We start from the raw sequence: 14313 nt of genomic DNA on the forward strand, positions 1-14313 counted from the left end.
GAAAGTTGAGGATTACCTGCAGTGTGTTTTTTTTTAAACAATAAATACTGGAGGCCTGCTCTAAACTCATACCAGACATCATCTCATTGCTTGAAAGGTAAGGCTCAGCTTCTTTACGAGAGCTGATTATTCTAGAGGCCTTACATTTTTTTCCAACAAAGATGGTAAATGTTGAATCAATGTGTAAATGACTCATATCTTTTGAGTATTGTCCATTTAATCAGAATTTCAATATCTATTAATAACACTTAAATGAAACTCCGATCATGTTGTAAATTGCAGTAGGATTACAGATAGTTTCAAGTGTTAACAATCTTCTCTCAGCCAGAGTTTTGGCCATAAGACTAAAATTATATGGGCCTGTGGTTTTTTAAGTCTCAGAAAAAGGTAGAATATAAATGCAATCAGTAAGCATGCTTCAACAAAAAAACTGATTGGCAGAATCACCTCATACAGGGCAGACTTTTAAAGGATTTATATCTGTTTCACTGTATGTTAATATTTAAGAGATGTTAATTTATGCTCCTGAACTATGCTACAAAAATGCAACATTATTTTTTTAAAGTTTATTTTTGTGCATGTTATGTGGTACACATTTTGTTGATTATTAAAAAACTCAAAAAACCAGATTGCTTGCATTTCCCCTCCACCAACATTACTAATTCTAAAAATAACTACACTGAATCATTATTTTCCTCATTTCTGGTTACCATTTTGGTAGATATTTTTTTTTTCAAAAAATCAAGATATTAATATGTGACCTATATACCTATAGTTTATGCTATTTATACATATTAATAAAAAATAATAATGGTCCACCCTGCATTTTGTTGATAGCCAGCAAAAGGACTCATGGCACCCATAAGCGGATGGCTGGTACTTTGCAAATCAATTTAAGAAACTAGATAGTCTCAGCATAGGAGGACAGGACAAAGCTTGAATTCAGGCTAGATTCTCAGTTTATACTCTTACCCGCAGAAACTTCCAGAGTGTATATAATTGTTTGTCTTTTTAAAAAAATAATAAAAATAAATTTTATTAATTTTCTATTAATAACTGTTTCTGTCTTTGATGCTATAAGCTAGCCTGCCTTCTGTAACAGGAATCCCCACCCCTGGGCTGTACAAGCTATGGGTAAGTGTGTGTGCGTGCAGCCCCACTCGTGCGAGTGCTTGCACTCACAGCTCTCTCGTGTGAGCAGGGAGGCATACACCTGCTGCTCAAATGAAGCTGTGCACACGCACCTCTCCCTTAGGCAACCCCGCCCCCATCTGCCAACCCAGAACGGTTGAAGACCTCTGTTCTATAGGATAAGACCCTGGAATTTTGGTGGTAATACACCTTGGGAGTCTTAGTTTTTAGCTGACAGTCTTGTGTATTCTTAGTTGATGCAGTTGTGGCATGAGAAATATTCCTTCTGGCAGAATTTATACTGTTAAGTTTCATAAGAATACAATGTATTCTAGCACAAAAGGAAGAAGAGATTGCTTAAATTGGGTGTGTCATGAGTGAAAGGAGATATAACAGGAGATAGAATATAAACTGATCAAGAAGAACAGAGAATATCACATTGTGGTGATTCCCTCATCTGCTCCACTCCTGACTCATTTGTTACCAGTCACTGCAAGTTGAAAATACTCATTATTTGATCAAGTAGTCGATCAATAATATTTGATCAACTAAAATCTAATCCTGAATGAGTCTGCCAAAGAACTGTTTACATAAAACAGTGTGTGCACCTCTAACTTAATTTTGATTTCAGGTTTCAAAACGTTCCAGCAGTCTTAAGAGGCAACCCTGAACAACCACAGTTGCAATTGTCTTTCATTTGTCCACTTATCTCTTCATTATGATTTTTACTGCTAAGGGCATGTGGGTGAGATAAGAGATGAAACTAGTGTATCTGCTGCCTTATTACCCAATAGCCAACCCACTAAATAAGGGGTCACCAATCTTTTGGACCTCAGGGACCACCAAACTCATCATTTTAGATCCCAGGGACCACTAATTGGTTCTGTGGGTGTGGCCTAATTTGTGGGTGTGGCTTGGTGGTCATGTGACTGGCTGGGCATGGCTTGTATGTAAATATTATAAATATTTAAATAAATATTGAATTATTTTTTTTTAAAAAGGACAACTTTTACCCAAAATCAGGCAAAGCAGGCAGGCAGATTGAGTTGCTCACAGAATCACAGATTCATTCAGAGATCTATCTATCTGCCACTGGCTAGCTCAGTCTGTCACATAAAATCTGCTTGTAAGCAAACTCACAAAATTAACTCACAACACACCATGTATGTAAATATTGAATTTTTTTTATAAAAAAAGCAATTTTTACCCCAAAATCAGGCAAAGCAGGCAGATTGACTTGCTCACAGAATCATTCAGTGATCTATCTGCCATCAGCTAGTTCAGTCTCTCAAATTTGCTTGCTGTGAGTCTGCACTGAATTTGCTTGCAAGCAAACCTTCAATATTTGACTGATTAAATATCTTTGGATTGGACTGTATTCCCTGTAAAGGAGTTGTATTTAAGGTTATTCCTTAATTTAGTTTTGCTACCGGATACACAGATGGCTATAGTATGAGAAGCATTTTTTAAAACTTCAGTAAGCACACAGTCTCTAATTATTTCTGAATTTGCCATGTTCTTGCTGCCTCTCAATTTTCTTTTTATTTGCGAATGCCCATGAAAACCTTAAGACCCTATGCAAGCTATACCAACTTCAAAAATTTGAGAGCTACCAGTCATGTCTGCCTCTAAAAAATCCACAAAACGTAACATCATTTTAATACCTGGTGGTCTGCTTTACAATTCATTTCCAAATTCTAGATCTAATTCTAGCTATGACCTTTAAAGCTGTAAAACTGCTGTTCCCAAAGTGCACGAGGGGCGGGGTGGGGTGAGGAATCCCATCTTTTTAACTGGTATGTTAAACGTGTACTTTTAATTGTGGTGATGAATGATGCTTGTCACCAAAATTCCTATATCAAGCATTAACAATTTATGAATATTGTTTGATATTTTATTTTAAAACCAATTCTGTGTATGAATGAAATTGCTTCTAGGATATTTGTGAGAAAATATAGAATGTGCCAAGAAATTGTGAAAATAATTGCTGCAGGTGATGGGCAGGCAGATAAGATTTGCCTTTGAGATGTCTTAACATGGTTGAACTGTACTTGAAAGTACACTAACAGTATATACATGCTACACTTCAGAGACTTTATTAGTAATTTTATCCATAAGTAATAACTAAAAACATCAGTAGATGTAATACTAAAGATAGCATTGTTTATGTTATACTTTGACTACTTCAAATTTGCAAATCATATATAAATTAGACCAAAAGTAAGATATAATTAGGAATCATGCTTTAGGAAATATATTGTTAAAGCGCATCTTTAAGCACATTCAACTGCACGTTATGTAAACTACACGTAGTCCTCAACTTACGATCACAATTGAGCACAACATTTCTGTTCCTAAGTGAAACATTTGTTAAGTAAACTTTGCTCCCTTTTACGACCATTCTTGCTACAGGTGTTAAGTGAATCACTGCAGTTGTTAAGTTAGTGTCATGGTTGTTAAATGAATCTGGTTTTCCCATTGACTTTGCTTGTCAGGTCACAAAAGGGGATCCCATAATCCTGGGAGCTGCAACCGTCATAAATATGAGCCAGCTGCCAAGCATCTGAATTTTGACCACATGACCACGGGGATGCTGCAATATGTCACTTTTTTCAGCGCTGTTGTAACTTTGAACGGTCACTAAATGGACTGTTGTAAGTCGAGGATTACCTGTACTTATGGACTAAATTCAGTGAGGCACTACTTATTTAGATCAATTAAGGAAAATAGGTAGTGCCCCAATAGCAAACGAACTAGTCAATCTAGTCAATCTTAATAATCATTCACTTAGTAACCATTTGAATCTATGGTGCTTAACAAAAGGCATTAACATCTGGCTGCCAAAATTACAGCTGTTGCAGTGCCCCCATGGTCACATGCTTAAAATTTGGGCGCTTGGCAGCCTGCTTGTACTTACAACTACAGGGATGCTTCAACTGGCTACACCCATCCATCTCCCTGCTTTTGGTGCCCTGCATATTGGCACTCTTCAGCAGCAGTGGCGCTGAATCAGAGGCTCAGTCTTCAGCAGTCTCAGTCGGTTGCTATGGCTCCCAGACCTCTACTCCTGCCTCAGTGCCACCACACAGTATCCCCACCATCTCTGTGGCCATCCATCCATCCCAATACCAGAGTGTAAACCTCCACAGGCCCTGCTATGCCCAGCTGACCTTCAGTGTCTTCATCCCACTGATAAGGTGCACCCAGCCTGGCCCTATGTAAGCCAACTGCTGACCATGTCAGCCTTTCTTCTCGAGGCTGCTCACATTGTTCTCCAAATACCGCACTTCGTTTTTGTGATGTTTCATAAAGTTTCAGAGGCCTTTGGAAACTTTGCAAGAAGGCCACTCCCACCATTCTCCAAACTGTGAATATACACTTCTCACAATGCTTTGCAAAGCCTAAGAAATGCCTGTAAGTAGTAGGATTCAGAAGCTTCAGAAGACTAACAACTGGCAGAATTCGGTTAACAATAACAATGGGCACTACTAAGGTTGCAGTTGCTAAGCGATGATGTAATGCCATGCTTTATGACTGCATCAGTTACCAATGGAAATTCTAGTTCCAATTATCATTTTAATTTGAGGACTACCTGTATGCTCTTTAAATATGGTTCTTTTCAGTTTGTGAATCCTTGGTGCCCTCTGGGCTTGGTTGTTTTTTTCACAGACGTTTCATTACCAAACTAGGTAATGCACAATCTTTTCAATTTGTTAGTTTACTTAGTAGTTTGCTTATATTTAAGATTTATTCTATGAACAATCTGAGATACCGAACTTAGAAATGGTAAACTGAAAACGGCTCTGTCAAAAGCAGAGCTGATTGTGGTAGAATGAAAGACAGAGTAGAATGGCTCTTCGTAATTCCTCTCCAGACAAGGAGAGGGCTTGTGATAGCCCACAAGTGCTTCAGACAGTTGGTCTCCGTGAAGAGACTGCCAGACAGTGGTCCTTGGCAAGTTTAGAATTCTTAAAGATTAGGGAAAACCATCTTGCTGAAATCGTGGTTGGCACCTTTAAAAAGGACTCTAGGTTTGCCTATTTCTTTCACTAATCATTTTTATTGTTTAATTGGTTTCTATTAACAATCTTTGGATTGACAAGTCTGAAAAAACTGTGTGACCTTTTGTCAATTCTTGGCAAAAAAAGGAAGTTGTAAATACAATGACTTATAAATTTCTTTTTCTGCAATGAACAGGGTGATTAGAATATTGTTTGGAAATTATAAATGGATTAAAGCCCCAGATGGTGTTTAAATAAGATTTGGAAATTAATTATAAGAATTCTCTGTGTGAAAAAACGCTGGTGTTTTGAATTATTTAAAAAAATGTAGGGACTTGGAAGGCTGGACGCTAGAAGGAACAAGAAACAACCAAAATTTTCATTTTAAATTAAGGATTCAATTTAATTTCAATTAAAATTTGACTAACAGTTTTTATCCTTTTAATTATAATATTTAATAAGCTTAAATAACCTGAGATGCCAAACTGATATCTTACCATTTCATAGGATGCTTTTATTAACTCTGTTAGCAAGAGATGGAGATGAAAACAGTGGACTTATGATTTATGCTCAGTTTGGACTTTGGTAGACAGTATTGTTGGTCTAGGAGTACTATAGATTGGGGTGGGCTAGCAACAGAAGCAGGTAATAACCTTAAAGTGGTGTTGGGAAGAAGGCAGTTATCAAAGGGGTTGGGGAGGTGCTCATGGAGATCACTTACTATGGATTTCTGTAGAAATTTGGATAGAAGATAATATACACCTTCTCTTATTGCATTATTCTAAAAGAAAACAATTCAATAGTGTTGAATATTTGTTGTCTTATTGTCATCTGTGCAAAGCCCTTAAGTGAAGTTTTTAAAATGCATTTGTGTATGTGTTCCTCACTCTTGGGTCCTCTACCAGAGGCCTGGGATTAGCTGTTCCTAACACTGCACTCTTCTGGACAGAGCTCCGATTTAGTTCCGGGGATCTGTCGGAGCCACTCCCCCAGTTAGCAGTCACAGGCCCAAGTGCTCCTATCACCACTGGGACCACTTTGGCCTTTTACTTTCCACATCCTTTCAAGTTCCTCCTTCAGGCTCTGGCAGTTCTCCAGTTTTTTACCTCTTCTTGATGTTGCTATCATTTGGCCCTGCTAGAATCAATCACTCACATTGTATTTTGGTCAACTGCTATGTTGTCTGGCTAATTGGCTAGTACTTGCTTGTCTGCCCTTACCTATGTACCCTCCTATCTGATGTAGGAGGATCTAGCGCATATTCTGTGCTGATGTTCCTAGGAACAATGCCAGCTACTTGATTATCTTTTAGAATGTGTGCCTCTTGCCTGTATCTTACACCCTCACATTATGTGTTGGATTGTCTCTGAGGCCTGCAGTCTGTACCTTGGACTAATGTGGTAGAACTCCGCTTCCATGGATCTGGTACTTAGTGCCTGTTCTTGATCTGCTATGATCATAGCCTCAATGCTATTTTTTTTTAGCCCAACTCTCCCTCCCCCCCTTTCATTTAAATGGAACACATACCACTATGCTGAATAGTAAACAGCTTAGGCCATCAGTACTAGCCTTATTTTTTATTATTTCTTGCAAATGTTTTAACAGAATTACTGTGGCTGTTTAGCTTTGCAGAGAACGTCTTATTACTGTTGATGGCTTTTACTGATGTTATTTGCTGTTTGTATTGTTATTCTGTGAGTCCGAGAGAGATTTACACACCAAATAATTAGTAACCTTTTATTTATTTGTATGAAATAATGTGCAAGCTTCCTAGTCCTAAATTGCAGGTAGATAAGCTACTTGTGGAAACACTTGAAATACTAAGGAAACATTAAGAACACTGACACATCAAGATTACTATTACTACATGATGGTTGTAACTAAGCACACTATGTAAATTCACCAGAAAGCAAAGAGTTTAATTTGCTCCCTAACATCTTTTCCTAAACTCACAGGATGATAAAACTTCAAACAGTTTTATCTGTGTCTTTCCTGGCAAGTAAGCACACTTCCTTTTATTTTTTATGAATCTGCTTGGGGGTTATGTGGGACCCATGGGCATTCTTGAGATGGCACTTTGGAACATTCTAATTTAATTATTAGAATTTTTAATTTCAAATAAAGTTAAGTGTGTGAGTCAGTACAATAGGTACTTAAGAAAATAACCACCCAGCTACTGGTACTTACAGAGACATACAATAAAATCTATTTTGAATGCATATGTTGAAATCAATTAACACATTAGATAAGTACGGCCTGATATGAGCAAGATATGTGGCAAAATAAAAATTCCCTCCTTAAAGCACTCAATGATTCTGCAGCTTGAGAAACAAAAGCGGCTTTCTCCGAGATGCCCATTTATCAAAGTACAGAGGAAGATGTAATGCTTAGAAAAAAAAAAGTCTTATTAGTAAAGTTATTCATGTTCAGAACATGTGTAGGCAATCCATACATATAGGCTCCTCAAAGCACCTAACAACCCCCACCCCCACATTATGATACTGGAATGCATGCAGCAACCCTTTTCCATGTATATGTGGAGGGAGCAAATGTAGCCTTCAGCATTAAAAATTTGCTGGACTGTGAACTAGATAATGGATTGCCAAGCAGTTGGGAAACTTCTTTATAACTGAATGAAAGATGAATAATTCTTATTAACTATAAACTAATGTACAGAACTTAAAGAATCTTTTTGTTACCAAAGGAATGAGATTACTTAATCTGAAAATATTTCATACTGGGACATTTTTATATAAGAGATAATATACTTATATGATTATTAGATCTGTTGTTGGTTTAGAATAATTTACATCTTTCCTTTCTGTTGGTAGATACATAAAAGTAAGCAAGCTTTAAATTTAGAATGTAAAGTGATAGTAGGAATGAGCATATAACTGGGCAGCCTGAAATGTCTTACTATGTTATCCTGTATATTGATCATAATGATAGTTCCATACTTGACAGGAGGGTTTATAATTTATGTTAAACAATTGCACAATACATAAACATGTGGCCAATATTTTCTAACATATATACACCTGGCACAGCCACCATTCTCATTCCACATGCAGGTCACAATATAGCATCGTTAGTGTATATAGGGAAGTGGTCCTTAAATTTTGCAGCTCTGCAATACCCTAAAATGGAAATTGAGCTTTTATGACTACCTCAATAAATGAAATAATTGGTCATATTGGTGTTGGGATTGGGCAACAGTATTTTTTAAATTTTTAGTCTATATACCATAGGATTATCATACTCTGAAATACAACTGTCCCTTGCAGGTTTGCACAAACAAAATGACAGCCAAAGATCAAAGTGACTCTTGACAATGCTCTTGCTTTGCTTGCCCTGGCAAAGAAGGAGCATTGTCAAAACTTGCCCCTGTTCTGGTCGGGCAAACATGCAGCTGGATTGCAAAGGCAAAGCCCATAGGGAGTTTTAACAGTGCTTGAACTTTACCTGCACAAGTCTGAACAGGTAATGAACATTCTGACATCTTTCTAAGTTGCTTTTGACCTGCTGGGGAAACAGTCTGAGAATTTCTGCTATAAGATACAACAGGACTTCTCTGCACTAACAAATGTTGAATGCCTTCAAATACTAGAACAGCAATCAGCAGTCAAAGGAGTCTGTCTTAAATTTGGCAGAACCAAAATAATCCTGGTTGACATTCTTAAACTTGCCTTTGTGGTCTCAGTCCTCTCTTTCCCACACTAGAACACCTAAATGGAGCTTGAATCAGATACAAACAGATCCCACTGCAAACTCATTTTATGGGAAAGACAAATTAAAATATCCAAAAAATTTTGAAGATTACAAACTTCAAAAAAAAAAACCCTAACATTTTTTGAAAGATAAATTGTTTGCATTCTTTGGAAACTGCATATACATAAATAACTGAAGCCAGTTAAATGCACATAATACTTTCTATGACTAGAGCAAGGCTTAGCAAGTGGGTAATTTTTCAATACACCATGCACTTATGGCACAGAGATAGCACTGTAAACTGTTTAGCAGAAGTTATATTTCATGACAACAGTTAATAAAGCAATAAAACTTGCTTTAAAATACTTTATATTTTATTAGGATACTATTCTATATTCTATATTCTTATTGTAATTTCACTTAGAACTCATTTGGATTTATTGCAGACTGAACATGCATAATGTCCTTACATTCCTACAGCCCAATATTAACTGCAGTTTAACACTAATTACTTCAGTGTAAGCCCCTTTAAGAAGCACAGTACTTCAGTATGAGTAAGGAAGCTTAGGATGTGATCCACAAATCAGAAATAAACACGAGAGTAATTTCATAAATATCCATATATAATTTAACCCTGAATAAACTCACTATTTATGTGATGTACTTGATCCTAAACACTCTGGTTCTTAAACATAATACTTGCATTGTAATTTCATTTTTCATATCTAGGGTGGCTTTTGCTCATGCTGAAAATAATATACTTCTTGCATGATTTCTTATGTTGGCTTAAGAAAAAAACAAGACAAAACTGCAAGAGTTTATGAATATATTATGGAACCAAACATGACTTCCTTATGAAGCCCCATGAATAAACATTTCAATTTTTAACAAAAAATCCTATACAGGTAATCCTCAAATGACGCCCAGAATTGGACAAAAATTATGCTGTTTAGATATTTGTTGTGAGTTTGTCCCACTTTACCACCTTTCTTGCCATAGTTGTTAAATCACTGCAATTGATAAGTTAGTAATCCAGTTGTTAAATGAATCTGGCTCTCCATTGACTTTGCTTGTCAAAAGGTTGCAAAAGGTGATCACATAACATTGGGACACAGCAATGGTCATAAGTATGAATCAGTTGTTAAGCATCTGAATTTTGATCACATCACCATGGGGATGCTACAAATGTTGTAACTGTGAAAACTGGTCATAACTCACTTTTTTCAGTCCCACTGTAACTTTGAATGGTCACTAAATAAACTGTTATAAGTCAAAGACTACCTGTACTGTTTATTTTCAAATATGAACAATTTAGGATCAAAACATCAATTAAATGCACAACAGGCCATTTTTCTTCGAATGGTACCTCTTACTGTAAGTTGCAGCTTGTCTCTCTAATTGCACCTCTGTATATTCTGAAAGCAGGTCTATTGCTCCCCAAATGTATAAGCAAGAGGCATCACACATGAACCTAAGTCTAATACAGTACACAGAAGCGCCAATCACTTTTAATATATTCCCTCAAAATTATATAATCATCACCAAAGGCAAAGTATAAGAAGTTACTTCTTTCCAAAGGTGCACTTCTGAATATCATAAAAGCAGCCTACATTACAATGTATTATCATTTAACTCATACCTAGTGCCCATAAATCAGAAATATCAGTAAACCTTTGGGAGGGCTCAAAGAAGTTTCAAAATGCTGACCATCTTCTCTCCAACCCACCCACCTCCCAAACCCAGTGTGTTTCAGTGGCCTAGATTCTTCCTTTAAATACAAGGAACAACTTGGAGATAGAGCAAGTTCTGTGGCCCCATTACTACAGAAGACACAACAGCACTTAATATTCTTAATAGTATGGATTTCTAGTACAATAAGACCAGGTGCTTATACATATAATTCTGACCTCTTATGCAACATAGCTGGAATTGAACAAATATGGGTGGGGCTATTTTTTTCCTCTATAAATAGAACTCCAAATACTACTCTCCACATAAATATTAGCTATGCTCAATAGGAAAGCATGTCGACAGTTTGTTACTAGCATTACATGGCTGTCTGCTATTCAATTGCAGAACGGAGTAAAGCCTATCAAACGTCATTGTAGTGTCTAAAAACGATACAAGTACATGTATAGGAATGCTGTACTACTTTCTTTCCTATGAAGCACTCTCCTCTTAGGAGATAGCTAATGGGAACAGTTCTTTTACACTTACCATGTTATAAATCGCAGTATGCACACCCTAATGATTCACAGAAAAGTTTTTTTTAAATTATGCATAAACAGTAAGAAAAAAAACCAAACATTGCTCAAATGAACTTTTTTGGACTAGTCACATTTGAAAAACGTAAATGTTCAACGAAGTATAAAAACCCCTTATCTACAGACTTGTATATAAAATACTAAAGAATTCAATTCTATTTAGAAAAAAATAAAATATAGCAATTTGAAAAGGACACTATTTTCACTGTTAGTATTTAAAGTTGTTTCAGTACTTCATCCAGTCCACAGCCTGCATTAATCTCTCCTGCAATAAGTCTAAACTCTTGCAAAGTACAAAATTAACATCTTTCAGACAATATAATTTTAAAGATACCTATTTTCAAAAGTACATTTGAATATATCATAAAGATAACCTGAACAATTACAATTCCAAGAAGTGATGCAAAGAAAATTAATCAGCAATGTAGAACCTAAAGCAGTAATTTGCCTCCTATTCTAAGTAAATTTGCCAGGTAATAAATCCCAGTGAATTTAGTTAATGATGTCTCTCAATTATGTTAGAGGCTAAACTATTAATATGGGTAAAGGTTATTCTTGTTCCAAACTGATCAGCTTAATCAACTTATTAAGAGTAAAAGTTTTGCATGGCCAGAAAGGCTCATGTTTTAATGATTTAAATTAAGACCAAAGAGCTGCATTATTAGAACCAGGAAATACTGACAGCTATTCTAATCACTCCTGCATTCCTCTTTCCTTCCATTATCCAATTCTAGTATTTCTCCAGAACATAAAGTTTTGTTTTTTTGACAGAGAGAGAGAGAGAGAGAAAGAGGGAGATGGCAGCAGCTTAGTCAGACCCAGCATCTCGCACTCTTTTCCCAAGGACCAGAGGTATGGGGTAAAGAATTATACAGATTACTGATAGATTGATAAAGTTTTCAAAAGCTTAAAGTGGCCTTTAAGCTTTTGAAAATACATGGCCTCCAACTTGGGTCATGAAGCTACTGGACAGCATCTCCCATAATCCCTGCAATCTTAGTAATAAAAAAAACAGGGTCCCAATACCCTGCAAATGTCTTGGGCATAGTTTTTTTTTTTTAAATACAGCTAGGATTGTATAAATCATGCTGCATCCATCAGGAAGTGGCCTTTAAGCCTTTGAAAAATTCATGGCTTCCAATTTGGGCATGAAGCTACGAGACAGCATCTCTCATCATCATGTCAGTTTAGTAATCCGGGAAAAAGGAGGGTCTCAATACTCTGCAAATATCTTGGGGTTAATTTTTATTGTATAAATCATGCTGCATTCATCCTAAAGGCACCCAATCATCAAAGCCAAGCCTTTCTGCATCTTCACACTCGACCCCTGCCTTCAACAAACAGCAGGGTACTTTAAATAAGGAGAGTATTTGTAGCTCGGGGGTTGACATGAGATCCTTGGCGTTTCATTACCCAAACTAGGTAACATCTTCAATGCTAGTGAAACAGCACCTTCTTCCTTACTTGTTCAACAAATAAAGGAACCATTCCTCCAGCCCCATCATGTGGTCCGGGTTTTAAGCCCATCCCGAAGGTGCAAGGAAGGAAAAGGCATTCGGGGCTTTTTTTTTTTTTTTTATATAAAGCCACTATTTCAGCCACCTCCCTTGAAAACTCAAGGGACCGCACCAAAGATGCCACCGCTTGCGAGAGGTGGACAGCCAGCTTGGGACGGAGGGAGAAGGGAAGCAAAGGCCCGGGACGGCCTCGCAAGCGCCAGGGGTCATTCGCCACGCCGCATTTTACCTTCCGCCACGTCCTCGTCGATCGCCCCCTTCACCTGCGAGAAGCACCACTGGAAATCGTTGCCGACGCCTCCTCCTCCTCCTCCTCCGCCGGCCACCCCTGCTGGAGAGGAAAAGCGGCGTGAGCAGGGACCGTGCCCACCAAACCTCAGCTTCTCCGGTCGCCGAGGCGGCCCGGATGCCGGCCAGGCCTGGCGAGCTATCCCCGGGGCCGTTCGGACTCGCTTAGCCCTCCAAAGGCCACCCTGCGGGCCCCGGGCCTGCCTCCGTCCGACGCCGCTGCCTCCGTGACCAGCAGCAGTAGCAGCGCCGCCGCCGCCGCCACCACGCGTGCCCCTTACCTGCCATGTTGCGCGGCGTCTGGCTGGCGGAGACCGCCGGCTGCAAAAGCCCGCGGAGCGGAAGAATCAACGGGGACGGATGGGAAAGCCGCTACAAGCGCCTCCTTCGCTGCTGCTGCTGCTGGTGGACCTGCTGGTGCTGCGGCTGCCGCCACAGCCAGCGCCGACGCCGCCGGAGGTTCGGGGGTTTCAAAATGGCGCCCATTGCCGGTCAGCCTGATCCGGTGACGTCATCCTCCTGCCAGCCTCCGCCGGCCGGGAAAGGACGGGCCCCGGGAGGAAGCTCTCGGGAAGTTTTCACGCCGGCCCAGGTGGCCGGTTGGCGGGCGAAGGGGGTGGGGTGGGGGGAGAGAGAGAGGTCAGGGCTTTGAGGCTGTGGCTGCCAGCCTTGCCGTCCCGCGCGGGCTGAGGCGGCTTCCCCGCGGAGCCACGGAAGGAAGCTCGGGCGCTCCGTCTCCAACCTCGAGGACGCCGACTTCACGCCCGGCAAATCTCGCCTGCCCGGAGTCCACGGGACTTGGGATCGGCCAGGGGCGGGGCTGCCTTTCGGCCCCGCCCCCTAGAGCTCAAACAGGTCTTATTGCCGTAGGAGGGTCGGCTGTGTGGAGGCTCTTCTGTTGCTATGGATTGGCCGCCCCCCCCGCCCCCTTTTTCAACACAGGGCTTCAGCTTGCGGGGCTGCCGGAAGGGGACAACCCCCCCCCCTTGCCCCCAGAGCTGGAGAATGGCCTTTATTAATCGATTCCGGGTAACTCTCTCTCTTCCTGGCAACGCTTCTTAGCCACCTTTGCCTTCCTGAGTGATATTTTGGACAGAGAGGACCGCTGGATTGAAAGAGGGGTCAAAGAGGCCACCGATGTCACAAATTGAACAGCCCTCTCTCAACAGAGAAGGAGGGATAGGACTGATATCCACCCCTCAGATGACCTTGGTAACACAGATAAACCTCCAGGTGACCTCAATGACCCTCTAAAAAGAATGCAAATGACCAGCTGTCTGCAAGGAGTGTAAATCCTTCCATTCCCCACCATCCAATCAGAGCTGAAGAAGCTTCCTGGGTGGGAAGCAAAAAAAACGTCTTCAAGGAAAAAAACCAAGGAAGTCCAATTTGCCTCTTGGGGGG

General features: G+C 39.6%; 1 protein-coding gene across 2 annotated transcripts in view; it reads right to left on the reverse strand.

Moving 5' to 3' along the window:
• Window positions 1-13702, reverse strand: part of PPP2R2D (protein phosphatase 2 regulatory subunit Bdelta) — a 38433-nt gene extending 24731 nt beyond the window's left edge. The window contains exons 1-2 of one of the 2 annotated variants that reach the window (XM_026710485.2): window positions 13191-13702; window positions 12851-12952 (exon numbers count right to left, since the gene is read on the reverse strand). In XM_026710485.2, the coding sequence (XP_026566270.1) occupies window positions 12851-12952; window positions 13191-13197 (109 nt within the window). In that variant the 5' untranslated portion in view covers window positions 13198-13702. The remainder of the gene's footprint in view (window positions 1-12850; window positions 12953-13190) is intronic. The other variant, XM_026710486.2, reaches the window with a different exon arrangement.
• Between the last annotated feature and the right edge of the window lie 611 nt (window positions 13703-14313).

Source organism: Pseudonaja textilis, chromosome 4, assembly GCF_049901715.1.
Source record: "Pseudonaja textilis isolate UNSWEBS1 chromosome 4, rPseTex1.2, whole genome shotgun sequence".
NCBI classification, from domain to species: Eukaryota; Metazoa; Chordata; class Lepidosauria; order Squamata; family Elapidae; genus Pseudonaja; species Pseudonaja textilis.